We start from the raw sequence: 27,607 nt of genomic DNA on the forward strand, positions 1-27,607 counted from the left end.
ATTCCAGACCTTCAGCCGTCAGTCTGAAGGTCTGGCTACGCGAGATTACCCATCCAGCTACTGACCAGCTTCAGTGGGCAACCAGTCTTGGGCTACAGGGTTATATGGTTGCTGATTAGTAAACAACAATGGAGGACATACAGCAGATCTTATTCTTGCTTCTCAGCATGTGGCTGCTTGTTACAATAAAAAAAAAATGTTGCAATGGTATTGTGTTTAAACTGCATTAAAAAAATGTTGCCTCTTGTGTTGTCACACAATTCTCTGTCAACAAATTAGCGTTCTGCAGTGAGTCTAACTCTGCCCTTTAGGTATCGGACTACTGTGCTTGGTACCCCAACGGATTATTGGTATTTTGGTCCCATTCAAACCTTCAGACAATCGAAAATGTTAATACTTGCAAACTTTACTGTACTGTACGGTACCATACCGCTCGGTGGAAACGAGTTAGTAGACAGTCTGAGGAAATCTGTATCCAGGCCAGATGTTGGATTTGCACCCAGCCCAGAAAATGCCCCAACACAATACTTTTTGGTCCGCAAAGACCTAATTTACTAATTGACAACATTCGTAACTACAACATTGGAGGTCTGTAATTTCATTACCATCAAATTACCAAGTAAATATGCATAGATTTGAATTATGTTTCAGTATGGCCGGAACACCATACTGAATGCCCGTGATCTTCGGGCCCTTAGACGGCACTGCTTCACACACAGGAATGCTCCTGCAATGGAAATCGCAACATGGGCTCAAGAATACTTCCAGAAAACATTGTCAGTGAACACAATCCACCGTGCCATTCACCGTTGCCGGCTAAAGCTCTATAGGTCAAAAAAGAAGCCATATCTAAACGGGAACCAGAAGCGCAGGCGTTTTCTCTGGGCCAAGGCTCATTTAAAGTGGACTCTAGCAAAGTGGAAAACTGTTCTGTGGTCAGACGAATCAAAATTTGAAGTTCTTTTTGGAAAATTGGGACGCCATGTCATCCGGACTAAAGAGGACAAGGACAACCCAAGTTGTTATCAGCGCTCAGTTCAGAAGCCTGCATCTCTGATGGTATGGGGTTGCATGAGTGCGTGTGGCATGGGCAGCTTACACATCTGGAAAGGCACCATCAATGCTGAAAGGTATATCCAAGTTCTAGAACAACATATGCTCCCATCCAGACATCGTCTCTTTCAGGGAAGACCTTGTATTTTCCAACAAGACAATGCCAAACCACATACTGCATCAATTACAACATCATGGCTGCGTAGAAGAAGGATCCGGGTACTGAAATGGCCAGCCTGCAGTCCAGATCTTTCACCCATAGAAAACATTTGGCGCATCATAAAGAGGAAGATGCAACAAAGAAGACCTAAGACAGTTGAGCAGCTAGAAGCCTTTATTAGACAAGAATGGGACAACATTCCTATTCCTCCTAAACTTGAGCAACTTGTCTCCTCAGTCCCCAGACGTTTGCAGACTGTTATTAAAAGAAGAGGGGATGCCACACAGTGGTAAAAATGGCCTTGTCCCAACTTTTTTGAGATGTGTTGATGCCATGAAATTTAAAATCAACTTATTTTTCCCTTAAAATTATGCATTTTCTCAGTTTAAACATTTGATATGTCATCTATGTTGTATTCTAAATATAATATTGAAATTTGAAACTTCCACATCATTGCATTCTGTTTTTATTCACAATTTGTACAGTGTCCCAACTTTTATGGAATTGGGTTTGTAAAACTTGCTAACTAAAAAACAAAAAACATTGCAGTGTCTCTTCCGGGAATTACCTACACAAATAACGTTTTTCAGAACATTCATAGTTTAGGATCTGGCACAACACCGAAATAATTATTAGTATTAAAAGTGCTGTATCAAAGCCAATCACACCAAGCATCGCTTGAGCATAACAGATAAGCATTGACACACCAACACATTGCTGATATAAAAAGCGCTGTGACTTACCATTGTTGTCAGGTGTCATGCTAACAGTCACAGAAGTATGCGGGAAAATGCTGAGAGTGTCACGGTTCATCCCATCACGCTGAAATGTGTTGCCCTGAAAATAAATCCCATGGATATCCACCTCCGTGCCCAAGCCAAGTGTGTGCCACACAACATGTTCCCCATTACACAAATCCAGACCAGGCAGGTTTCCATACATGTAGCCATTTACCGCTGAGAACAAACACAAACATTCTTAATTATAATACTGCCAGGAAATAAACTTGTGTATTCCCAAAGTGAGGAAGTAAAAGTACATAAATGTGTGATTAAACTCACACAAACACATATATGCTTACCATGCATCTTATTGCTCTCCTGAAACTCTATATTTTCTTTAACTGAATTATCACTGCCAAACTTTTTAATGTTCTCTTCCAGGTACCAACTTTCATTCTCATCCATCACAGAGAATAGCAGGAAAAACTCGTGCTGGATTTTGTCAGCATGCTTACATAACATGGAAACAAACACACACAAAATATATAGGTTATTATATTCACCTGCATGGTCTGAAAAGCAACAGATGCATTGAATATACAGTATGGCACATTCCACTTGTTTGGTGTCCAATGATTTTTTTAAAAGCATTACAGGCACAAATCTTATTTTTGTTGTGAGACCTATTAGATTGTGATTGAACCTAATTATTCTAGTATGAAAAGTAGATCGTTTCAAACATCTGTATAATAGCCATTAAACCTAAATGACCAATGTAACAGAATATCCCACATTAGCTGTATCGTGCACAACCCGTTATGATTTTCTGCTAAAACACATCGTTAAATATGACTTTCCAATTTTTGCACAAACTACAGTGTTGACGGCAGTTTTCAAACAATCAAACCTCTACTGTAAGAAAACTCATCTAAAAAAAATATTACTTTTAATGTATGGAAATATAGGTTTTTTATAACAACAAACCAACATTTAACCCAAAACCTGATAGCCCCAACTGAGTGACTGATTCATTTAGGATAGATTTGCAAACCTGTTACCCACAAAAATAAAACAGCTTGTATAAAACTAATCTTGATGTATCGAGTCACTGAACAGTTGCTGAAAAAGGAAAAATTCCTTCCTTTTTCAAGAGTATCTTGTGCCATATTTGTGGAAAGTACCATATTGTCTGCATTTGCCTACAGTATGACAGTTTGTTACCTGATGCAAACTTCCATCAAGAACACCTTTTTTGCACACTTGAATGGGCCCAAATAAACCAGAGTTACTGTCCCGAACAGGATCAACAGCGGAATAGTACAAGTATGCAACACAAGGTGGATCATCATCAGAGGGACCTTCGATTACTCTCCAGTGATAGACGAACTGTTTACCCGGAGCCACAGAGGCGCCAACTTTCTGAGTACCTGTGGAGGACACAATCATTTCCCTTCTCAATTTATGCTATGTATTTTTAATATTTTAGCCAAATATTATGCAATGTGTGTGTATTACACTATTGTTCTTTGTGTTTCAAAAGGAAATTCTCAACAAATGACTAAAGCAATGGTAAGAATTTAACCAAAGGCCAAATTGAATGGATGAATGCCCCTCTACTTTGCACTCTACTCTTAGCACCCCAGTTGAGAACCCCTAGCTTGAAGGTCTTAATGATTATCTGTGTGTATATGTGTATATATACACCTGTAGCTGTTTATGACTTACCATCCTGATACTTTGCTCCTTCATAGGCCTTCTCATAATGTAAACCATGCGGCTGAATGCTGTAGTCACGTGTAGCTTTATTGAGGAATGTCACAATGATAACATCCCCAGTCTCTGCTCTGATGACAGGACCTAGGGTGGGGGTGGGTGGACATAACTGATCACTTACCATCTCACGACAGAATGTTTAAACTATATGAATATAACTGTGCTTCATGAAACTGAAACGCACTCATGCATCGTAGCATGGCACCAGCTAACTCATATACATACATTTTAAAGTCAGCAAGAAATCAAAATTTAACACATTTTCTTTATTAAAGTATCTGGTCTTATGGTTAACGATTGCTAAATGGCTAAAAATTAGCTAAGGCTAAGCGAGATGGCTAAAAATTAGCCATCTTACTCACAAAAACATCACAATGTGGCAAAGTAACTTGTTTGACTGAAAGATGTCACTGAACATTTCAGTGTTCATAAAATATATAAGACAAAAGTAAGGATTTTACCCAGAATTCCAAGATGCTCATCTGAGCCCACAATATGTGTTTTGTTAGTAAATGTTTCATCAGTGTATGAAATGTATCTGGCCTTGCGGTAAGTTCCACCCAGTTTACCACCATCATGACTGAAGTACGGCTCAGAGTCACTGCAGGAAAAGAAAGACATTCACATGCTAATTCAATGACAACATTAACACTTATATTACATCAAAATAAAATGCTAAATCGAACTTTAAATATGAGTTAATATCAGGTAGGAACAATTAGCAACAATTATATCTGTGATATTTACATCTTTAAATCTTTGTGTACCTTCAAAAACAAGGTCAATCTAGATATATTACAGGCCCGCTGAAGTGCCGCTTTGTTTGATGCGTCGACGTAATTTCCACTGAAACAGGAAGCTAAGGCGGGACATATTGAATGGCCCCTCCCCCTTTTCAAATAGCCAATAGCATAATAACTGCAATTCGTACTTGAAAGAACCATGGAAGCGAATTTGAGCGCTGATGATACATCTGATTCAATAGTAGAGGTGTGAATATATTCTAATTCTTAACCAACATACAGTTGGAAAACGGGCTAAAACTCAAGCGTTCGATCAGCCGAACACACTTTGGACACACAACCAACCCATATTTCTCTGTGATGCGTGGTCACTTTGGCCAGGTGGTATTTATAGCACAGCTTTAGATTCTAGAGAGCATTTGATTGGACAGAAGATGTGAAGAGAAGCTTAAGCCCTCAGTGATGTTTTTAAAGGGTAACTAAACCCTAAACCAACTTTTTTTAGTTAATGATCTGTAAGAATGGGGCTTTATTAGTGCTGATGATTGATTCGAGTTACTTTTTTGACATTTGGATATAAAGTGTTTTAATTCTACAATATATGGTGTAAAAACGTCTGAGTGCTGCCCTCTTCAGGTTGAACGGTGGCTACTGCAGTTTAATTTTCCTATTGGATGTTTGCGGGTCTTCGTGACGTACACAGGTAAGCAGATTCCTGCTCACCACGCCCTTTGTACGAGTTACCACAAGCTTGGCAGTTTAAAAGTCATCTTGTTTCGTCAAAACCACTGCCAATTACGAGTATTGAAAACAATCAGGATAGAATATTGTAGCATTTATTTAGCAAATCATTTAGATTTATTTTGATTATTTTGTGTAGCCTACTTCAGGTGAAGGTGTGGAGAAAAGTCCTCGACTTCAAATGACCGCTCTGTTGCAAAGCTACCCGCCCTCGGTTCGTCCCCTCTATCTCCGCTGGGGTCTGTCCATTTGTTCAGCATTTTTCAGATATTGCCAGTGGGTGGAGTCAGGCTCTCACCAGGGGTTTAGTTACCCTTTAATATCATTTATCTACTTTAGTGGAAGTGAGAGACTGTAGGTTTTGAATCCCTATATCTCTTAAATGTGAATTTTGTCATTGGTTTGGAACACACCAGCTTATTCTTAACCTTAAGGCTAACATATTCAAACTAAAAGCTACTTTAAGGTAAAGCAAAAAAAAAAAAAAAAACGAGATTAGACTTTTATCTTAACTTTAAAATCCAGTGTACTGCTGAACAGATTACACCAAATTGATCTGTTAGAATGGGTTACATCAACTTCATATCAGTGGTGAACTCTGAGGGCCTGTGTAACAGTAACTCACTCACTCACTGAACAAATACAGTGGGGCCAAAAAGTATTTAGTCAGCCAGTGATTGTGCAAGTTTTCCTACTTATAATGATGAGAGAGGTCTGTAATTTTCATCACTTTAACCATGAGAGACAAAATGAAAAAAGAACAATCCAGGAAATCACATTGTAGGATTTTTAAAGAATTTATTTGTAAATAAGGGTGGAAAATAAGTATTTGGTCAACAAAAAAGGTTCAACTCAATACTTTGTAACATAACGTTTGTTAGCAATGACAGAAGTCAAACTTTTTCCTGTAAGTCTTCACCAGGTTTGCACACACTGTAGCTGGTATTTTGGCTCATTCCTCCATGCAGATCTCCTCTAGAGCAGTGATGTTTCGGGGCGGTTGAAGTCTGGAGACTGACTTGGCCACTCCAGGACCTTGAAATGCTTTTTACGGAGCCACTCCTTCGTTGCCCGGGGCGGTGTGTTTGGGATCATTGTCATGCTGGAAGATCCAGCCACGTTTCATCTTCAAGGCTCTCACTGATGGAAGGAGGTTTTGGCTTAAAATCTCACGATACATGGCCCTGTTCATTCTTCCCTCAACACGGATCAGTTTTCCAGTCCCCTTTGCAGAAAAACAGCCCCAAAGCATGATGTTTCCTCCCCCATGCTTCACAGTAGGTATGGTGTTCTTGGGACGCAACTCTGCATTCTTCTTCCTCCAAACACGACGAGTTGAGTTTTTACCAAAAAGTTTCATCCAGTGGTTTCATCTGACCACATGATATTCTCCCAATCCTCTTCTGCATCATCCATATGCTCTCTGGCAAACTTCAGATGGGCCTGGACATGTACTGGCTTAATGCAGGATTAGAGTCCCTCTCGGTGTAGTGTGTTACTTATGGTAGCCTGTGTTACTTTGGTCCAGCTCTCTGCTGGTCATTCATCAGGTCCCTCCGTGTAGTTCTGGGATTTTTGCTCTCCGTTCTCATGATCATTTGACCCCACGGGCAGATCGTGGGAGATTATCAGTGGTCTTTTATGTCTTCCATTTTCTTACAATTGCTCCCACAGTTGATTTTTTCACACCAAGCTGCTTGCGTATTGTAGATTCACTCTTCCCAGCCTGGTGCAGGTCTACAATTTTCTTCCTGGTGTCCTTTGACAGCTCTTTGGTCTTGGCCATGGTTGAGTTTGGAGAATGACTGTTTGAGGCCGTGGACTGGTGTCTTTTATACAGATAACGGGTTCAAACGGGTGCCAATAACACAGGTAACGAGTGGGGGACAGAAGAGCTTCTTAAAGAAGAAGTTACAGGTCTGTGAGAGCCAGAAATCCTTCTGGTTTGTGGGTGACCAAATACTTAATTTACAAATAAATTCTTTAAAAATTCTACAATGTGATTTCCTGGATTTTTTTTTTCATTTTGTCTCTCATAGTTAAAGTGTACCTATGATGAAAATAACAGACCTCTCTCATCATTCTAAGTAGGAGAACTTGCACAATCACTGGCTGACTAAATACTTTTTGGCCCCACTGTATGTTGTTTTCTTATTCCCTTTCTCATTCATCTTTAATTTTATGTCTTAAATGGTGATCTACTCCCAAATATTTCTGTTTGCAACATTGTCTGTGTTCAAATTAATAGTGGCAAAAGTTTATCCAATCAGAATTTATTCCCTGACTTTTACAAGTAAAGCATGAGTCTGAACTTCACCCCTTAAAAAATCCCTCAGCAATGATTAGAATCTAATTTCAGATGGTCAGATTCATCATCCAATTATGTTTTTACCTGGTAGGTGTAATCTTTCAAATATATAATTGCCAAGCCTTTGTAGTGGGTCTTGTGTTACTCAATCATGCATTACGTGTCTCCAAATCTGTTTCTACCTGTCTTGTGTAGTAAGCGTTTCATTTTCCATGAAGTTCATTCCTTTAGGGGCGTAGTTCCAATCCATCTCTTCAGCAGCAATGTAGAAATGTCTCTCAGGGCCAGGGGCTTGTGCCGGAGAGGTCACTGACCCACAGGTCGAGACATTATAGAAACCCTGCATACCTGCTGCTCACAAGAAAAGACCATGCAATTGCCAGAAAGATAAAACAAGAGTCAGCAAAAATGCACGATATCATAATCATCAAAGCAAAACCAAAAGTGATCATATACACTGCTTCCAAGAGCAGGAACACATATGGGCTTTAACCACAGAGATGACAGAGAGACGGTAGAACACTTACCTTTTATATGATCGTTGACTTGGCAACTTAACAACCATTTTCCAGGTGTTCTCGGGATCATTGTTGCGGTGACAAAAGTTGCAGGAAACAGACTAAGAACATCTGTGCGGTGCATGCGATCCATGACGGTGTGTCCATGGAAATAAGCGGAATGAATGTCCACTTCATTGCCAATGCCAAAGAGATGCCAAGATACAGGACGCCCGACACACACTTCCAGTGAAGGCAAATTGCCATACACATATCCATTGATTGCTAATGGGAAAATGCAAAAAGGGACATTGAAGAAAAAAGTATATGAGATTACACAAGGTTTGAAAAAAAACAATAATTCTGTAACAACATTTGATCCTTTGAAATTAAAATCACAAACAAATGCAATCGAATGTTAAAGTGCAGCTAACTTTGGAAAGAAACTAAACTCTGCTGAACGCTTTTGTTTCAAAGTGGAACAGAAGGTACTTTCCAGGAAAATGTGTCATCAGCTAAAATTACATCATGGAATTTTATGTGCTTACTTCAAAATAATCAAATACTCTCGCTAACAGACAAGGGTGGCTGTAACAATTTAATACCAAAGAGTTAAATGTAAAGATTTAAAGGAGTAGTTCACTTTTTTTTTTAAACTTTCGCTGATAATTCACTCTCCCCCATGTCATCCAAGATGTCCATGTCGTTCTTTCTTCAGTCGAAAAGAAATTAAGGAAATTAATACATTCCAGGATTTTTCTCCATATAATGGACTTCAATGGGAACCAAACGGTTCAAGGTCCAAATAAGAGTTTCAGTGCAGCTTCAAAGGGCTTTAAACGACACCAGATGATGAATAAGGGTCTTATCAAGGACCCTTCGAGTCATGACTCGAAAAAAGATTTGTTCATTTTGATGATCGATTTTGAACAGGAGAGTCACAAATGCTCATCACAGAACAGAGCAAGGCGAGCATTTGTGCTTATAAAACTTAAACTTTTTTATTTATTTTTGAAATGAGCGATTGTTTCGATAGATAAGACCCTTATTCATCGCCTGGAATTGTTTAAAGCCCTTTGAAGCTGCACTGAAACTCTCATTTGGACCTTGAACCGTTTGGTTCCCATTGAAGTCCATTAAATGGAGAAAATCCTGGAATGTTTTCATCAAAAACCTTCATTTCTTTTCAACTGAAGAGAGAAAGACGTCGACATCTTGGATGACATGGGGGTGAGTAAATTATCAGCGAAAGTTTTTTTTTTTTTAAAGTGAACTATTCCTTTAAGGATGAATTACTTATTTTTAACTGATTATCGGCTACAAGGCAATGTATATTAGGCCGTATACAAGGCCGTTTATCTCTTTAAGTTAAAACTTAAATTTAAAAAAAAATTCTATGATAAAAAAACATTCCTCAATAGAACACAAGAAGCAAAACCCAAATTGTTATGTATTGATAAAGTTAAAGTTCAACCTTGAGACTTACAGTGCATAAGGTTGGACTCTCGGAAATCCTCATCTGCATTTTCCATAAGTTGTATTGTTTTATCTGGGTCAGAGCAAAATCTTTTAACATTCTCCTCCAAGTACCAGCTTAAGTTCTCATCCACCACACTGAACATTAAAATGAAATCTTCATCCACATCAGAGCGCTTATTGCCAGATTTCAGAGTGCCTGAGATAAAAAGAGGAGACAAAACATAAGGAAAAGAATGAAATGCGATGTAAATATAGTGAGAACTGAATTGGGAGGGAGAAGTGTAGATGTTAAGTAGTCGGTACTGTACAATCTTCTGTGGGTATTTTAACTGTGAGACACTGATTCCATGCATGAACAGTTTATCACGGGTTGTGTGAACCTTTCTTGCAGGTGAGCAGAGCTCCGATAAGCCCTGATGCGATGTCTTTAGGTGCGTCTCCATGCGAGTGGTACACCCAGGTGAGACAGCTGGCATCTGCTTCAGTAGGGCCGTACTCTGGCTTGACCTGCCAGGTGTACGTCCAGGTCTGACCTGGAGCCACCGCATCATCACCCTTATCATGACCAGAGGTGCCATCAGGATACAGCGCTCCTAAAGAGTCGAGGATTCAAGTAAAAGCAAATGAGATTATCCAATCTGATTTCCTCAATGATTCCTATTGTGAACTAACAATAGGGGACAACGTAAACAAGATTTTCCTTGCTCTTTTAATATAAAAAGTTAAATGAACCGCAACTTTTCTCCGCAGTCCACCCAAACTTATGGAAGCTAAGATTATGCTAAATAGATCACATAGAAATGTTCACAGAAACACTGATATAACCCTGACTACAAAAGTTTGCGTAATAATGCCTATTTAGCATTAAGTAACTTCCTTCACAGTCATGAAGAAATAATAAGACACTGTAAAGTTGTACTTAAAGGGACACTCCACCCATTTGCATTAAGCTTTCCATTGTTAGAACCAGTCATACTATTGAATGGTCGTGCGACACTCTCTCATTTTCCCCTGAGACGAGAGAAATCCGCTATTTACCTTTTTCACTTCCTCCTACAATGATGCAAGAATCGTCATTTTACGTCATTGTAGGAGGAGAGGGGGGATTTCTGTAAAGACTGCAAGCACTAGATCTCACCCTTTCAAACCCGCCCATAGGGGGCTGGACCTAATACGCTAAAAGACCAATCACAGATCAGTGCCAGTGCGTTTGATTTCACCGGCAGAAACTTTTTGAAAATATGGACGAAGGTCCTGAATACGCATGACGGATGCATTATGGGTAGTGTTAGGTACCAAAACACGGTGCCAATTAGGGAACCGGTTCCAACGTAAATGGTAATAACCAGACCGAATAAGAACGAAAATGTCGGTGCCTGAGTCTCTGTGTCATGAGGCGCACACACGCAAAGTCTCTCGCTCTCTCTCGTACGCGCACTATATGGTTTGGAGCCCAGTCTGATCTCTCGCACGGGAGATTTTAACTCATTTACGGGCATCAGGGAGTTGTTATCAATATGCGGGAGACTCTCAGGACGTCTGATAGCGAGGGGATTAATGAAGATGCCGAAGACAAAACGCTCTAAGGTTTGGCTGCATTTCACGTGTAAAATTACGCGTCAGAGTAAGTATGGCGATTGTCTGAAGCCCATATAGAATCACACCAATCCATTGGCTGATGGCGCGGGCGCCGCCTCGACGCTCTTACGTCGTCATATTATACAGTCCCTCCAGGATTTCACGATTTTTTTTTGTGATTTTTGCGATCAAAATGACTGATTTTGTGGTGGTAATTCCCAAAAATTTGTGAAAAAATGTGCGATTTATATATAACATTTACCATAATAGTATTCAGTCCTTCCAGAAAAACGCGGAGTTTTTTTGTGATTGTTGCGGGCAAAAATTGATTGATTATACGGCCCGTTTTCTTTAAAAATGCGATGGAATATATATTTATATTTATGCAATTTTATGCGATGAAATTGCAGGAATTAGCAAAAATTGAGGGACCTTGCAAAAATTGCGGTTTGATGAAAAAGAGAAAAAAAGTGATTCCCCCAACATCCTGTTAATATAAGAGTCATTTCTTAATACTTCCTTTGATAAGCAAGCATACTACATCATAGAAAGTGCTGGGAATATTTAATTTCTCATCTTGTTTTATTTCAGACTGTAACGAGTGTAAATAAGGTGTGGCCCCTTTAAGAGCTGCGCGCTCCCTGTTGAACTGTCGAACACCCCATGTGTGCGGGTAATTTCTGTTTGATGCTACTTCTTTTATCTTATGTTGTTTATTAAGTAACGATGTGACAGTAGAACGTGTGACAGACAGAATACGAGTTCGATTTGTGAGATGTCAATCGCCTCCGTGAGTCTGTCTGGCGTCGCGTAATTGCGTCACTTCATAACGTTCCCATGGAAACAGGGGGAAATGGCTGCTGTGTGAAGCAAACGCAACATTTGTCAACTTTCTGCAAAGATACATGTGACTTTTTTGCAACGAAAATGCGAGGATTATGAAATTATGCAAACCCCGCATATTTTGCACGGAAATCGGCAATTTATGCGGCGAAAGTGCGGTGTATTTGAAAAAATGCGGCCCCCGCATACATATGCGGACTTTGGCTGATTTTGCATTGAATTCAGCGATCGCATAATCGCGTTTTTCTGGAGGGACTGATTATATTAGCGCGCATTATCGGATTTCATTGTGCGAAATGATTTCCAGGAGTGGAGCTCAACTCTAGTCTACAGTGATGGGCGGAGTAGTGGGAGTGGCCTGCGGAGCTGAGCATTGCAATGCACTATGGGGATTGTTTTATCGGCCAAGAAGGACCCAAATTTGAAATTTATGATACTGTTCTACAACATTTATGACCCACTTTCAATACATATTCATGTCTCCACCGGTGGAATTACCCTTTGAGCTTATAAAAAATATAAAACTACTAAGTTACAAGTTGCTACATGTTAATTGGATAAAAACAAAAATGTTGTACCATGGTTATCCAATCATGTAAACGAGTTTGTTTGCATACTGGCATCTTTATAAATTCAATGGGAGAGACTGAAAATATGAGAAACATTTAGTTTTTTTGAGGAGCATGTTCATTGTGTTCATGTACATATGTGCGTGTGTGCTTTCTAAAATCGAGCCCTTGGACGTGTGCATGTGTGTGGATACATGCATACACGCAACACCCAAACACACACACATGTACGCGCAAACTGTATAGCACAGACACAGACAGCTCTCCGTGATGATGTTCATCAGATCATTGATCGAGACACTAGTGAGGAGGAGGTGATGCAGGATGAGTCTGGCAGTGAAGGAGCATTAGAAGATGTGTCAGAAGAAGAAGGCACCAGACCTTGAAACAACTGATGAACTGCAGTCTTCATCTTCTGATGATGAGGTGCCAGCTGATGTTACGGTTACTTTCTGGTCCAAAGATAGAACTGTCTTTGTCCTGGTCTTCATCCCCACATATTAGGCAACAGTGTTGTAGTCGAGACCACCTCACTCGAGTCCGAGTTGACACCGAGACCAGAGAGAGTCGAGTCCGAGACCAGAGACGGTTTGAGTCCGAGTCGAGACCGAGACCAGTGAGGGTTGATTACCTAATTTACTTTTAATTACTTAGAGAAATCCTTTTTTTTTTTTACTGAATTTACTTAGAGTTTAAAAAATATGATCAGTTTAGGGTAAAAAGGCCACATAGTAGGTGGTGTTAAAAGTAATTTTATTACAATTTGTCATGCGCAGTTGCGCACTAGAAAATCACCAATCACTGGGCGTGTCAAGAAATATTTTATTAACATACATTAATAATCATGAAAAATATTTTGAATTGAACTCGAGTGGACTCGGGAATAAGTCCGAGTCCTAAAAAAAAAATGTTCGAGTACGAGTCAATTCCGAGTCCAAATGGACACGAGTCCATGACAAGACCAAGACCATTAAAATATGGTCTCGAGACCGAGTCCGAGACGAGTCCGAGTCTCGAGTACTACAACACTGTTAGGCAAGCTAGCTTCTCTTGTGAGATCCATCCTGCATCGCCTCCTCCTCACTAGTGTCTCGATCAATGTCTGATGAAGCACATCATGCACATATGTGTGTGTGTGTCAGATGGATGAATGGCTATTAGATGCAGTTCAGAGTAGGATCAAGTTTCTCTCAGTGAAAAAGAATGTGTGTTCATTTGGTCTCAGTTCAACCAGATGATCCCACAGTATCTGTACGGATCTCAAGCTGTCTGGTGGATGAAGGCATGGATGAAGGAACATCCCCTGCAGCTCAAGCTGGCTAAGACGGAGCTTCTCGTCCTCCCTGCCAATTCGTATCTACAGCACAACTTCACTATCCAGCTAGATTCTTCCTCAATCACCCCATCAAGGTCAGTCAGAAATCTTAGAGTGATCTTTGATGACCAGCTGACCTTCTCAGACCATATTACAAAAACAGCTCGATCATGCCGGTTTCCGCTCCCCAACATCAGGAAGATCAGGCCTTTCTAACTGAGCATGCTCGTCCAGGCCCTGGTCATATCTAGGCTGAATTACTGCAATGCTCTTCTGGCTGGATTTCCAGTCTCATCTTCAACAAGCTCAAAATAGCCCACGTCACAATCAGTCAATGAGCGACGACTCGTGATACCATCACAGAAAGCCAAAAAATCACTCTCCAGAATATTCTCATTCACAGTCTCATATTGGTGGAATGATCTCCCCATCCCCGTCCGGAATGCAGAATCACAATAGAGATGAGTTTTCAGCTGTCTTTTGAAATCTATCCTTTCCTTTTCCTTTAAATCCTCCCTTGTCTGGCTTATGCTTCTCTGAGCAGTGCCTGAACGTTGTATTTTGAGCACTTTTTACATTGTTTTTGCCTCTTCATGATGACTTGCTTGGTCTGCTAAATGACTAAATGTAATACTTAAAATTAGGGATGCACCGATACCACTTTTTTGGAAAACGAGTACGAGTACGAGTACTTGCATTTCAGTACTCGCCGATACCGATACCGAGTACTTAATAAAAAAACAAAAAAACATGATTTAAATATTTTTATATAGGCCTACGGGTTTTTAGGTCCTTGATTAAATTACTTGGGTAACACTTTATTTCGATAGTCCACTTTACTAACTATAAGTAACTTTTCAATTACATGTCAACTAACTGTCATTAGAGTATTAGTAGACTAGAGTATTAGTACGATCAGCTTAATATCTGATAACACTTTATTTATTTGGTCCCCCAACAGACATTCAACTGACTATAAGTAACTTGGCGACTACAAGTAAACTTATTCTCCTAATCCAAAGTCATTCACTTTGAAATTGTTCCACACCAGTGATGCACGGGTTGATCCAAAATGAGCGGGTGCCTGCGCCGCGGTCACCCGCGGTTACCCGCAGTTACCCGCAGTTACGGGTCATCCAAAAATATTTTTAATGATATTCGGGTCGTGGTCGGTCAGGTCGTTTGGAAAAAAATGCCAATTAAACCATTGTATTTATATAGTACTAGATAGAATTTTCTATGAAATATATAGGCCGAATTTATTTATTGGCTGAATAACTGGCACGAAGATGACACACAAGCTCAGTCTAAACAGTTCTCAGTTCTGTACTGGTGTGATCCGAGAACCGCTGTACCTCTGCGTTCGTTACTATACGCGGATGCGCAGTATCAGCAGTATCAACAACATGTCTCAGTTCAGTGAACTGTTAGAGTTACTGGAGGAAAATATAATTCGGGATATTGGTTTATTTCAACTCGGAGGGACTGTCAGGCATGTCTGAAAGTGAGTAACTGTAGTAACTTGTGGATCAGCACTGACGCAAGACGTGAACTGATGCGAATGATTCAGTTCGATTTAGCGTACTGGTTCGACCGGTTCATTAAAAAGAACCGATTCGTTCACGAACCGGCCATGTCTATGATCACTAGTCTGCAGAGAGATGGAGGCGGCAAGAGAAAAGGTGAAGACTGGGGAGTGGAAGCTCCGCAAATACACAAATAGAAAGAGTAAGTGTGGGAGACATTTACCGAAATAATGAAAGATGATGACCAGAGTGCTGCCTTTGTTATATGTAGGCTACGTCTTCTTGCGATGCTGTGTTGTTACACGTTTATGGCCCAATGACGCTACGATGAGCATGTACTACTTTTAAAAAATACGGTCAGGAAGAGGGTCGGGTACAATATTTTCTTACTTTTTTTTGCGGTCCGAGTAGCGGGCGGGTAGTTGAAAACGTTGGTAGTGTGCGGGTTGTTTACATTGACCCGCGCATCACTGTTCCACACGGCTGACATGTCTCCCCATCTCCCCGCTCTGAGCTGCAGCCGGAGCCTGGGGGTGGGCACTCGGCGCCTGTGATTAACCCATTTCTCAGAACATGGTATCGGTCCCCGGTATCGGGGGACTTTTAACGAGTACGAGTACTTTAGAAAATGTGGTATCGAGGCCGATACCAGATACCGGTATCGGTGCATCCCTACTTAAAATAGTTTGTGTGTTTTAACGTGTGTGTGTGTGTGTGTGTGTGTTTGGGTAGTGTGTGCATGTATTTACACATGCAGATGGCCAAGGGCTCAATGTTTGCAAGCACACATGCACATATGTGTACATTAACATAATGAACATGCAAATTTTTTTTCCATTATTTTAGGTCTCTCCCATTCACTTTCAATGGCCCATTGGAACACCACAAGTGTAACTCTGAGACATTTTGTACTAAATAAAAGTTTTTCAAAACAAACTTGATGGTGAAAATTTAAAGTAGACTAGTGTGATCAACTGTGCCACTTTTCTTCATATTGTATTTATTATTTCCAAAATTATTCAAAACTAATCCCATTTTTTACTAAAAAAAAGATACTCTCAAATAAATGAAGCCTACAATGAAACAGATCCAAATAGAAATATAAAACCAGTCCTAATTGAAAGAAAACAAGTTTACAAAAAAAGATTGAATCCAATATTGGGTGATAATATAGCATAATAGGCCAGTCATTTTTGACTGGGAACATCAAATGTGTTTTTAGGGGTTTTAACACAAGGGTTAATTAGCTTGGTAAATCATTAAAAAGTTTAGATACATGTTGTTGTTTTGTTTTATATATTCAATATCTTAGCACATATTTTAACAGAGTATTATTTCAGCTATAAGTGAAATAAAGTGGCTATATATAAAAGTTGTTGCTTCAGGTAGCTTTTATTTTAAAGATTCAAGTTGACTCAAGTCATTTCTGTGTGTTGGCCCTTTGACCTGCTCAGTAAAAACTTGCATTTTGACACTTTGCTGCATACTTTTTGTTTATTGCTCTGTTATTGATTTATGGGGTGTGTGTCAAGAGACTCTAAATCGCTGCCCTGACTCAAAGATAAACAAAGACGGACAGCAAGATAAACAAAAGGAAATGGCTGAACAAAGAATAGGCTAAATAAGGGAACTGATAAAGAGAGATAATGTTCCGACCTTCTGAATCCTTCTTATAGAAGACTCCGTGTGGGTGAAGGGAATAAGGTCTGGAGGCGAAGTTCTTCAGATGCACCTCCACGACATCATCGACCTCAGCCCGTAAAATAGGTCCAAGGAAACCAAGCCACGCAGGTTTAGGTATTTCTTGGGAATAAGAGTCATTGGTGTACTGTCTGTACACAGCCTTTTTGTAAACTCTTCCTATTTCGCTAGGGCCATTTGTCAGAAAAACTGATGCGTCTCTATTACAGAAAGGGGTTTAGAGAAAATCGAAAGTAAGTCGCTTAGTTTAAAATTATAACATCTACGATTGCTGTTGTTTTTATTAAGCCTTTACTATGTACAGTTCATTTAATAATAGCCTGATTCATGCGATCAGAATCAGCAACATGCACTAGCCTACAAGCGTATCCACACAAACGTTGATTTTTTTTTTGTAGCCTACAGTATTAAAACGTAAAAAAGTAATGTAAAATGTTTAAAATAACTGTCCTGTTTTACTATAACTGATAATTAGATATGTCAACACACAAACTTACTCGTTTAGATCAGTGTTGACAAGGTTTCCGTCTGGTGCGTAATCCCAGTCTTCCTCTCGTATGCCTATGTAATATGTCCTCTTTATGCATTCGGCACGCTGTAGTGCGATCACGGCCGTCACTAAAGCGCACAGCACAGACTTCATCTCTTATGGCTGAAACACACACACACTCACACACATTTATAACCACCCGTGGGAGATCAGAAAGAAGTCGACGCACGTAAAAGCGCGCAGGGATTTTTTCCCGACACTGAAGCTATGTGATCCACTACAGATTGTTCATAACGAAACCGAAAGTATCGTTGACTGCAGCAAAAACACAACATTCAGAACCGGTTTGGTGAAACTGACTGGATTTCCTCTTAACAAGCGCCTCTATAAACTAGCCAAGAGCGATGACGCAGCGTGCTGTAAAAATAAACAAGCGTTTGCTTCATCGGCACTGCGATTTGAATCACCCTCTGCTTTGTTTGTTTTGTGCCAGTTGAGTAAAAATATGATTCTGAAAATCATAATGATGAGAAACTTTCTCACAGTTAGCCTATGACTTACTGTCTCATTATATTGAGAAACTTTCTCACATTTAATGTTAAGAAATAGGGTGGGGTCAGATGGGGTAAATTGACCCACTCCCTTTATCTATGTACCCACACACTTCTGTTGCCATGTGACCATTTTGAAATGCCAGACTGTGGCAAGGAGAAACAGGAAGGCACCCATTTACTGTTTTTGGTTTGTCAGTGTTAGCATAACAGATACATTGCTGTATAATTACTTTTTTCCTAACATTTCATATTTATATATTCAAAATGTTATATTTAGAACATTAATCTCATAACATTATTCTAGCAATTATAATTGCAGTGTAAACTGATTATGATGAAGAGTTAGATGGACTTTGTTTACTGATTTCGTTCAATTGGTATAACAGCCTTATAGTTTAATGAACAAAATGATGATCAATGATATGTACTTTACTTGAAAAAAGGTATTAGAGGAGTGGCCTTTTTTTCATTTGAGCACTGACCTTCCCATCCCAATGTCTGCACATCCTTGTTCCCAACACTATCTCTAAACCCAAGCTATCCCTAAAATTAGTGAGAAATGATACAGTAGGTGAATTTAACACTGTTTAAATAACTAACTCCGGTTGTGAGCTTAAATTTGACAAACTCTAAACTTGTCTCTCAAATCTGATGGGTTGATTGAAATGTTGATCCAGGATCAATAAAGATGTTGATCCAGGAATATGTTGCACTTGGTGAAATCTCATTCACAGCAGTTCACGTTTTAATTACTCTTATATTGCTCAATATTATGAGAAACTAAGTCATAATTACGATAACGATTATCATTAGTGTGACATAGGGGGAGAGTGGGGTAAGATGAGGTGAGGTGTCTTGGGCTCTTGAGGTGTCTTGGGCTAGTCGACGAAACACTGAGGACTTGAAGACCCTAGAGATGTCCCCTACTCGGCTCAATCCAGACGGTTGTCGTGTTGGTCCACTAGGGAGACCACACTGTAGTTGCAGCCGTCACGTGTGCTGACGCACCAAGTACAGCAGCCGTTAAAGCTGGACAGAAGGGGAGTCACACCACCATATGGAAAGAAGCATAAGGCGCTTTTCCACTGCATAGTACGGTTCGGTACGGCTCACTTGTGGTGCTTTTCCACTGCATGGTACGGTACAGTACGGTTCGCTTCAGGACGCTTTAAATGGTACCTGGTCTGTTGAGGTTCCAAGCGTACCGTACCGGTACTAAAATGTGACGTGAAACACTGCAGATCACTGATTGGTCAGACAGAATCGTCACTACCAGCGTCACTACTAGCGTCATTGGATTTGCGACACGAGACACTTTTTTAGCAGTATTTTTGTTTTGCTGCCATCAGCCTCATTTTAAACACATTTTTCCGTCTAGCAGTTAAAAACAACCACATACCGAGAATCAGGAACACCATCCCCTCGATAGTCTCCATTGTTCCTGTGTTGTGGGTTTGAAAATGTGGCGGTTTTAAGATGATGTCATGGCAGTAGAGGCGCGCGCAAATAACGATCAGTCCCACACACTTTGAAGGGGTACTACTTCAGTGGAAACGGAAAGCGAACCGAACTGTTCCGCTCCGAGTCGAAGCGTACTGAGCCGAACCGTACCGTACTATGCAGTGGAAAAGCGCCAATAGGTTACTGTAAAGCTACGTCTTAGTTTTACTTATCTTGGCGAAAGCCGAGTACAAATAAGCATGAAGTTTTAACATTACTCTCGTGTAAGGGAAATAAAACGATTTCAGACGATGAATAAGGGTCTTATCAAGCGTAACGATCGCTCATTTAATTAATAAATAAAATTGTTTAAAGTTTTATAAGCTCAAATGCTCGCCTTGCTCTGTTCTGTAATGAGCACTCGTGACTCTCCTGTTCGAACTCGTTCATCAAAAGTGAACTACTCCTTTAAGTGTGTCAAAATTCGAGAAAGTTACTCTAAATCCAAGACTTAAGAATAAGTGGGATTCATAAAGGTTCCTAAGTGTCAAGACTTGATCTAAATGATTTAAGAGTGCTGGAGAGGTACAGTATCCTAGTTAAGAGTAACAAGATGGCTTAGGGAGGAGGAAAACACACACTTTCTGATAAAGATATACTGTATTGGAGTTATATTATGTGTATTATATAATGTGATGACAGGGATTTAAATAAAAATGTATACATGATAAAGGTAGTTTGTGTAACTGGCCTTGTTAGAAATGTGTTGTGCCGGGTGCCAGTCCGTCTCCGTCTGAGTGTCCCCCTCGAGAGAGCAAAAGGCTCTCCAGAGAATTAACATTTGAACTCCCTCTTGCATATGTAACGGCAACACACAGTGGAGATCACACCACAGTCTCATCACATCCCCCTCTCCTCCTCCCCCTGAACTCACTGAAAACCCATGCAATATTATCTGTGTACAAAAAGTAACTATACATGTTTGGTCTCATTTTAAGTGTCTCAGTGCGTCTGGTAAAATGGTCTCATTCTCCCAACTATAATGAAAGGCTAAAAGAAGTTATAAAGTATGAGAAAAGTGATGTGTCCCTTAAAGGTGTGCCCTCCCCCAAATCCTCCACTCAAACTACCTCCTGTATGTAAAACAAGAGCCCATTCAAGCTGTGAACCACAATCTAATTAGAATGACAGACAACACCATTTGGTAAAGAACATTGAATACCTGGGTTTAAAGGTTTGAGGAGTCTGTAGGTTGACTGCCCACACAACCGCTGTAGTTTAGTTGCCAGGTAATAACCGAATTTACAGGTAATTAAATTCCTGGATTTCTGAATTGTTGTTATGATATGATTAACCGACACTCTCTCACGACCAATTCGTACGAATTCGACGCATGATTAAAAAGTGTCTAATTCGTACGACCTCACTCGTACTAATTCGTACAATTTGTCTAAACCCACGTGATGGTTGAGTTTAGGGGCGGGGTAAGGGGTAGGTCATTCGTACGAATTCATACGAATTGGCCAATTCGTAAAATATGTACGATTTAGCAAAATCGTATTAATTCGTACGAGTGAGGTCGTATGAATTGTTACGAATTAGCCACTTTTTAATCATTCGTCGAATTCGTACGACTTGGTCGTGAGATCGGGTTGGATTAACTGATGATTTCATGAATTGGATTTGAATTATTGCTTCATTACCTAGTCAATAAATTGTAAAAGATTTTATTCTGACTGACTCTAAGATTATTTTTCCCAAATAGATTATCGAATTTGTATATTTCCACACGTTTTGCGTCAGATTAGTGACAATTAATGGCCGGCATCACTTCAAGCGTGCTTGGGTGCAAAGACATGATATTTCCGTCTTAGTAGCAGCAAATGCTCCTGACTGGCATTTTTTGGCAACTAAAAAAAACTTGGGCCTTTCAGTGCACAGTAAGCAGGGTATGAAATTGCACTGTTGTGGCACTAACCCCACCAAAACACACCAAAACTAACTTAGTCAACGTTATCTGACATAATTATTTGGCAAAAAGGGTAAACTACAGCTGTAACAGGCTTTAGAAAAACAAAAAAAAGCATGCATTGACGACAACTGATGGAAGATCCAGTCCGATGATTACGTCGAATTTTTATAGCAGACAATCAACTAATAAATGAAAAGTCAAATTAGTGAATTCATAATCAGGATTAAAAGTTTAATAAAGAAACATACGTCCAATATTTCTAAGTAAAATACAATGAACACACTCTGAGAATAATATTAGTTGGTTGAGAGATCTCTCTTTGAAAAGACAGTTTGTGCAGGATCAGATGATCGGAACAGAGCTAAGTTCCTCTTTTTATAGTGTATTGCACCACACAAGACACAAACATATCTAGTTTTCATGTCGTCACACTCTGAGGTGTCAGACACCGCAATATGTTTAACTAAGATAACGTTCCTTTAACACTTAACTCTAAGATATTTGTGAATGTGTGGTCTGTCTATTTGAAACTTACAGACTTTAGTCCTCATCCAAACAAGAACAAAAGTTCACCCTAAGTCAATCAGCTACATTTGAGGCATAAAGATTAATACAAGAAAAGTATTAAAAATATATCTCAAATGATAATAATGGTAAACAACACAATTATAGTAATGAGAAACAGATTAACATGATAATTATTTCTTAAAATATGATTACGTGATAAAACATGCGTCAAGAAATATGTTTTTTTTTCTGATTCACCAACTACATAACCAATTTCATTGGTTCTTGTTTTTGCATACTTTCTTATCTTGTTTTTGCATGTTTCATTCCATTATCACAAATAAAACAATTGACTAAAAGCATAATACACAATATGCTTACAAAATTTTTAACACATTTTTAATTAATTGGATTAAGGGTGAAGATGTCAATTTTTCTAGGCTAGTCAACACTTTTGGCCTCTGTATGCCAGTTCATTGACTTTCCATCAAAAGCAAGCCACTTGTGTGAGGATTTCGTACTCTCCTGGCGCTGTTGGAGCCACTGAGTGTTTGCATCATCGCTCCAACCATTATGAGACATACTGTATATCAAAACGATTCCGTAGCATCAAAGTAAGGAATAATTGAAGACAGACCGTTGAATAATTAGAAAAATAATGCACACCCGAGGTGGTAATTCGCGTTGTGACCGTTGCACCTCGGGGTGTTCATTGATTTTCGATTAATTCAATGACCTGAAGTCAATTATTCGCTTATGCTACAGCTACCACACCTCAAAACATTGTTCAGAGGACGCATTTCAAGACGTTTGTCAAGTTTTTGTCATTAAAGGGGGGGTTGACTGCTTTTTTTCTTTGCATGATTGTGTTTATGGGGTGCAATATAACATGTATTCGTGGTTTTTCTTTTTTTAAAAGTCTTATTTTTCATAAACTTCACCTTTATTGTCAGCCGCGCTCTCCTCTGTCCTCTGAACGAGCGGTTCACTTCCTGATTCTATGGAAACACTCCCTCAGAAACAGTGGGCTCAGATTGGTTAGTTTGGGCCGGTGTGTTGTAATTGGCTGAACTCACGTTGTCCGGAAGGTTAACAGCCATTACCTTTACGGGCGAAACGTGCACGTCATGAGCTCCGGTCCAGATGTAAATATGTGTCGATACTACAGTATCAATTTGAGGAATAATCAAACCGAGAAAGAGAGGCAAGCAGAACCTCACCACACACGGCTCTTACTAAACGTTTCTGAATGATAGTTTGCTACATTTTTTTAACTTTATATACGTTTCTTTTACACAGTAGCATCTGACTGGCAACAATAGCGACTGACTGGCTACTATGTTATACTCAAACAGCGCTGGCAAGTTTACGTTCTTGATCAAATCGAAAATAACATCATAAAACATATACATGAAAAATACATTTACAACATTAGTCCCTATACAAAATTCAGGTCCATAATGTTTGTACGTGTTTGTCGTAGACACAAAATAGCATAACTAGTAGCCCAGTGGCTATAAAGCTAGCGCTGGCATTTGAAAAAAATAAAACACAAGGCTACGTCTGGATTTCTACATGCAAATACATTTAAAATGATGAAGTCTTAGCCTACTTACAGGTTGTGGCCCAACAACTGCTGACTCTGGTTTTAAAGTTGGATCTGCTTCATGTTTCAGTAACAGAATCCGGTATTGAACTCGTGGAGATTCTGGAAGCTGTCTTCCGTAAAATGCGCAGCACAGAGAGCTAGATTACGATCGTCATTTTCAGGAACATAATCAAACATAAATTGTATCCATTGTTGACGAAGTAGCATCCGTGGAAAGCTCGAACACAGGAGAACTGTCAGCTGGGTGAACACAACACACTCGACGTGCCTCAGAAATATGATCATGCCCTTTTTTGCATATTCTGAGGGAGGGGTTGATGCAAATGTGTGGGTTAGTGACGTACCATAACCCAGCTGTAGTCCTAATTCAGTCGTTTTTGTAGGCAATATACTTCCTGATTTTTAAAAGACGATATCTCTGCTTACATTGAACTTTCAGCGCTGCAACTTTGCAGACACTGTTCATGCACCAACAGCAACATTACACACTATTTAAAATGAAAAAAAGTGAAATCGCAGTCAACCCCCCCTTTAAAATGCTCTTGTATGTAGGACTAATTTCTTAAGCATCTAATCCCATGCCTCCGTTGCTAATTCCAAATCGTCATTTTAGAGGTAGTAGTAATGGAGGTTTTAGCCACTGATAGCATGCAGAATAATGAATGATGGGGACACACTTATGACTCGCTGAAATATTCGAAGACCAACTGTTTCCATTGACTGTAGCAGGTCTTAAGCACCAACTGTGAACAAAGACTGAACGCAAATTACATTCATAACTGGCCTTAGTGTGTCCCGGCATTATGCAGAGAGGAAGATGTTGAAATAATGAGATGGAAAAGCATGTGCGTCAATATTATTATTTATTTATTAATTAAATTCGTTTTAATAATTCGTTCATTCTTGTTTTCTATAATTGACAGTAGATAACCCAATAAATGAAACACACAAAGCCCTTTTAAAAAGTAGGCCTATCAATAATTATTTATTTGTTATATTATTTGGAATAATTACGAAAATCCGTGCAGCAGGACTATCAGTTTTTTTATCGCCTATTCAGTTTAATTTTCTATTTAGCCTATTATAGATAGGACTACATACTTTATTTATTAAAATTAAACTGTATGTGTCAATTGATTGTGAAGTTAGATATAGAAAACTGCATATCAAGTGCATGGGGCTGCATGTCTTCTCTTGTTATGAATTGTATCCTACAGTATTTTCTGTTATTTTAGTTAACTACGCGCAGAGATATGGAACGGTCAAACTTGCCTGAAACTACTTTAGCCGTGCGTTTCCCTGAAAATAATTGCACATCTTTAGAACGTTCTCAACCAATCAGAATCAATCATTCAACAGCCCTGTAGTATAATTTGTAATAAAATGAAAATATCAAAATAAATGTTTTAGTGTCTTAATTAACTGATTTGTCATGCTGCTGTGACCTCACCCTTGCAGGCTCACGCAAGGCTGATTCGGACATTTTGAGTTGTTTCACTTCTCCACCTCTGTTTCACTTCTCTCTTCTGTTGGCCTTTCTGTAGATGTGGACTCTTGCAACTCATGTTAAAGGAGAACTCCGGCGCAAAATGAACCTTTTGATCTAATAACACATTGGTACCTGGCGACCGTTGTCTGAGATTTGTTTTCATGGTTATCGAATGTAAAGAGTTTTATCTCTAAAAACTGTTTAACGCTAGTAATGGGGGCATTTACTAAGTAAAAAGAAATCGCTAGTCAATACCACTAACAAGGCTCAAAATAGCCCCACACTAACATAGTATGAAGCATTGAGAACTTTGTAAGTGTACAGACCGTTTAATGAAAAAATGTTTTATAAAGACAGTTCACTTCGTGTTTACAGGCAGGAGCCATCTTTGGAAAAACAGTCTCGACAAGTCGAACCACGAACGCCATTCATGCAGTTCAGAAGTTCGCTGAACTTCATACAGTTCAGCTCACTGGGCACGTCGTTCTGGTTCGACTTGTCGAGACTTTTCTAAAGATGGCTCCTTTAATACTTAAAGTACCATAAATATTTTGAAAATATACTTTAAATTCCTGATAATCATGGCAAGAAAGCTTTGACTTCTTTATAGTATTGCATCAGTAGGTATAAATGAGAGTCAGTTTTTGACTACGTGTCAATGCAGCTTTACAGTGATACCAGGAAAATTATTTATTGATGCATAATTAAGGCTGTACAGCAGCTCTAAGAGAAAATAACGTTTTTGTTCAGCTGAAGTCAATTCACCTTTGGCTAAGCCCCGCCCCCCTTAGTTACTGTTGCTACATCCGTCAAACTTCATCTGCGCTCTGCATGGCTTATGCTGTGACAGCTCTTCCTGCAGAAATGTTATCAAACTTTTATAAAGCAGCGAATAAAGTGTCCGATAGAAGTAGGCAAAAGGGGCTGCAATATGCGTTTGAAGGCTATAGTCAAGACATACAGGTGAAACGCAAGAAACAACAAGGCATCCAAAATAGAGGCAAAAGCATAACGTTACCAGTCACAGTCAAAAAATGAACCACCGCATTTTCTATGGCTGGGACTAACAATATCAGGGAGCAACACTGTTCATGTAAAGCTGGGTAGGTCTCTATTCACTTCTATAATCGTTATTACAAAGCAAACAGACTACACGAGTACTAACGTTGTATTTATTAGCAGCGTGTGCTAGCGTATCAACAACCGGTATGAGAACTGAAATCATAACCTAAAACATTATAAAACGGTCTAACTAGTATAACTTCACACTCACAGTAAGGTTAGAAGTAAAAAAAAGATGTGCTTGTTGATCTTTGAGGGGTTTATCTGACTGAGGACATACAGTTTAATCCAAACACCACACTTGTCACTGTCAGGATTTTACTTTGGTTTTGGGAAGGGGAAAAAGCGGACACCCCCCTCCAACCTCTCTGGGAAACGCGTATCTGCGTTGCAAATGCCCGAGGCACAACGTTTAACCATATTTTGGATAAAACTACGATGGTAATAACCTGCCGAGACCAAAAATATGAGACGCCTGTGTTGAAAGTCAATGGAGCGCTGTGAAAAAGTGTCGGACCTCTGTGGAAGCTCTTTCTTGGCTGGGCTGTGATTGGTCAATCTACATTCTAGGGCGTGGCTTAGCCAAAGGCGAATTCAGTGTTTATTCAGTCCCATTGTAAAGATCACCAATTATTAAATTAGTTCATTTCATCTTTAAAGCAGTTCTTCAGAAAACAGTGATGTCATCATCCAGCTCACTTTAAACAAAAATAAGACCAAATCAGCGAATGGGTATAAAAGACCTTGTGATGGGAGGAATAAAAACACCAGTCACCAGCAAAAAGACGCACTGTGGTCCAACAATGTTTACACCATGAAACTGAAATTTACAATTGAGTATAGCAGAAGCTGTCCTCAAAAGAATACAGAATTCAGAGCCATGTATTCATTTTTTTATATAAAATGTTTAATAATATATCATAATATAATATTAATATATCATAAAATCAACGCATTCTCATCCTTTATCGTCATACAGAACGCTATATGACAAAACTGTGCTATACTACGCACATGGCACCCGTTATCGTTAATATAACACGCGCTGTGAGGGCTAAGTTGTGTGGGGTAGGGTCTGCGTGTTATATTCACGCTAAAGGATTTATGAAGTCTTGGGTTCGCATGTTATATTAACGATAAAGGGTGCCATGTGCGTAGTATAGCGCCGTTTTGTCATATAGCGTTTTATGTGAGACTAAAGGATGAGAACGGGCTGCATAATATATATATATATATATATATATATATATATATGGTAACACTTTACAATAAGGTTCGTTAGTTAACATTAGTTAATTGCATTAGTTAATATGAACTAATAATGAATAGCACATATTGTTAATCTTTGTTAATGTTATTTTCAACATTTACTAATACTTGATTAAAATCTTGTTAACATTAGTTAATGCACCGTGAACTAACATGAACAAACAATGAACAGCTGTATTTTCATGAACTAACATTAACAAAGATGAA

At 39.3% G+C, this 27,607-nt stretch overlaps 1 protein-coding gene across 3 annotated transcripts in view; it reads right to left on the reverse strand.

Moving 5' to 3' along the window:
• The window catches only part of hephl1a (hephaestin-like 1a), a 41,606-nt gene extending 23,743 nt beyond the window's left edge, over positions 1 to 17,863 (reverse strand). For 2 of the 3 annotated variants that reach the window (XM_039694315.2, XM_039694314.2), the window contains exons 1-11: positions 17,506 to 17,862; positions 16,964 to 17,208; positions 9,857 to 10,069; positions 9,484 to 9,672; positions 8,028 to 8,282; positions 7,683 to 7,851; positions 4,170 to 4,309; positions 3,661 to 3,792; positions 3,157 to 3,362; positions 2,295 to 2,445; positions 1,957 to 2,169 (exon numbers count right to left, since the gene is read on the reverse strand). In XM_039694315.2, coding sequence (XP_039550249.2) covers positions 1,957 to 2,169; positions 2,295 to 2,445; positions 3,157 to 3,362; positions 3,661 to 3,792; positions 4,170 to 4,309; positions 7,683 to 7,851; positions 8,028 to 8,282; positions 9,484 to 9,672; positions 9,857 to 10,069; positions 16,964 to 17,208; positions 17,506 to 17,651 — 2,059 coding nt within the window. In that variant the 5' untranslated portion in view covers positions 17,652 to 17,862. Of the gene's footprint in view, positions 1 to 1,956; positions 2,170 to 2,294; positions 2,446 to 3,156; positions 3,363 to 3,660; positions 3,793 to 4,169; positions 4,310 to 7,682; positions 7,852 to 8,027; positions 8,283 to 9,483; positions 9,673 to 9,856; positions 10,070 to 16,963; positions 17,209 to 17,505 lie in introns of all 3 variants that reach the window. The other variant, XM_039694313.2, reaches the window with a different exon arrangement.
• Between the last annotated feature and the right edge of the window lie 9,744 nt (positions 17,864 to 27,607).

The sequence above is a fragment of the Pimephales promelas genome, chromosome 16 (genome assembly GCF_988280905.1).
Source record: "Pimephales promelas chromosome 16, fPimPro1.hap1.1, whole genome shotgun sequence".
Classification (NCBI taxonomy): domain Eukaryota; kingdom Metazoa; phylum Chordata; class Actinopteri; order Cypriniformes; family Leuciscidae; genus Pimephales; species Pimephales promelas.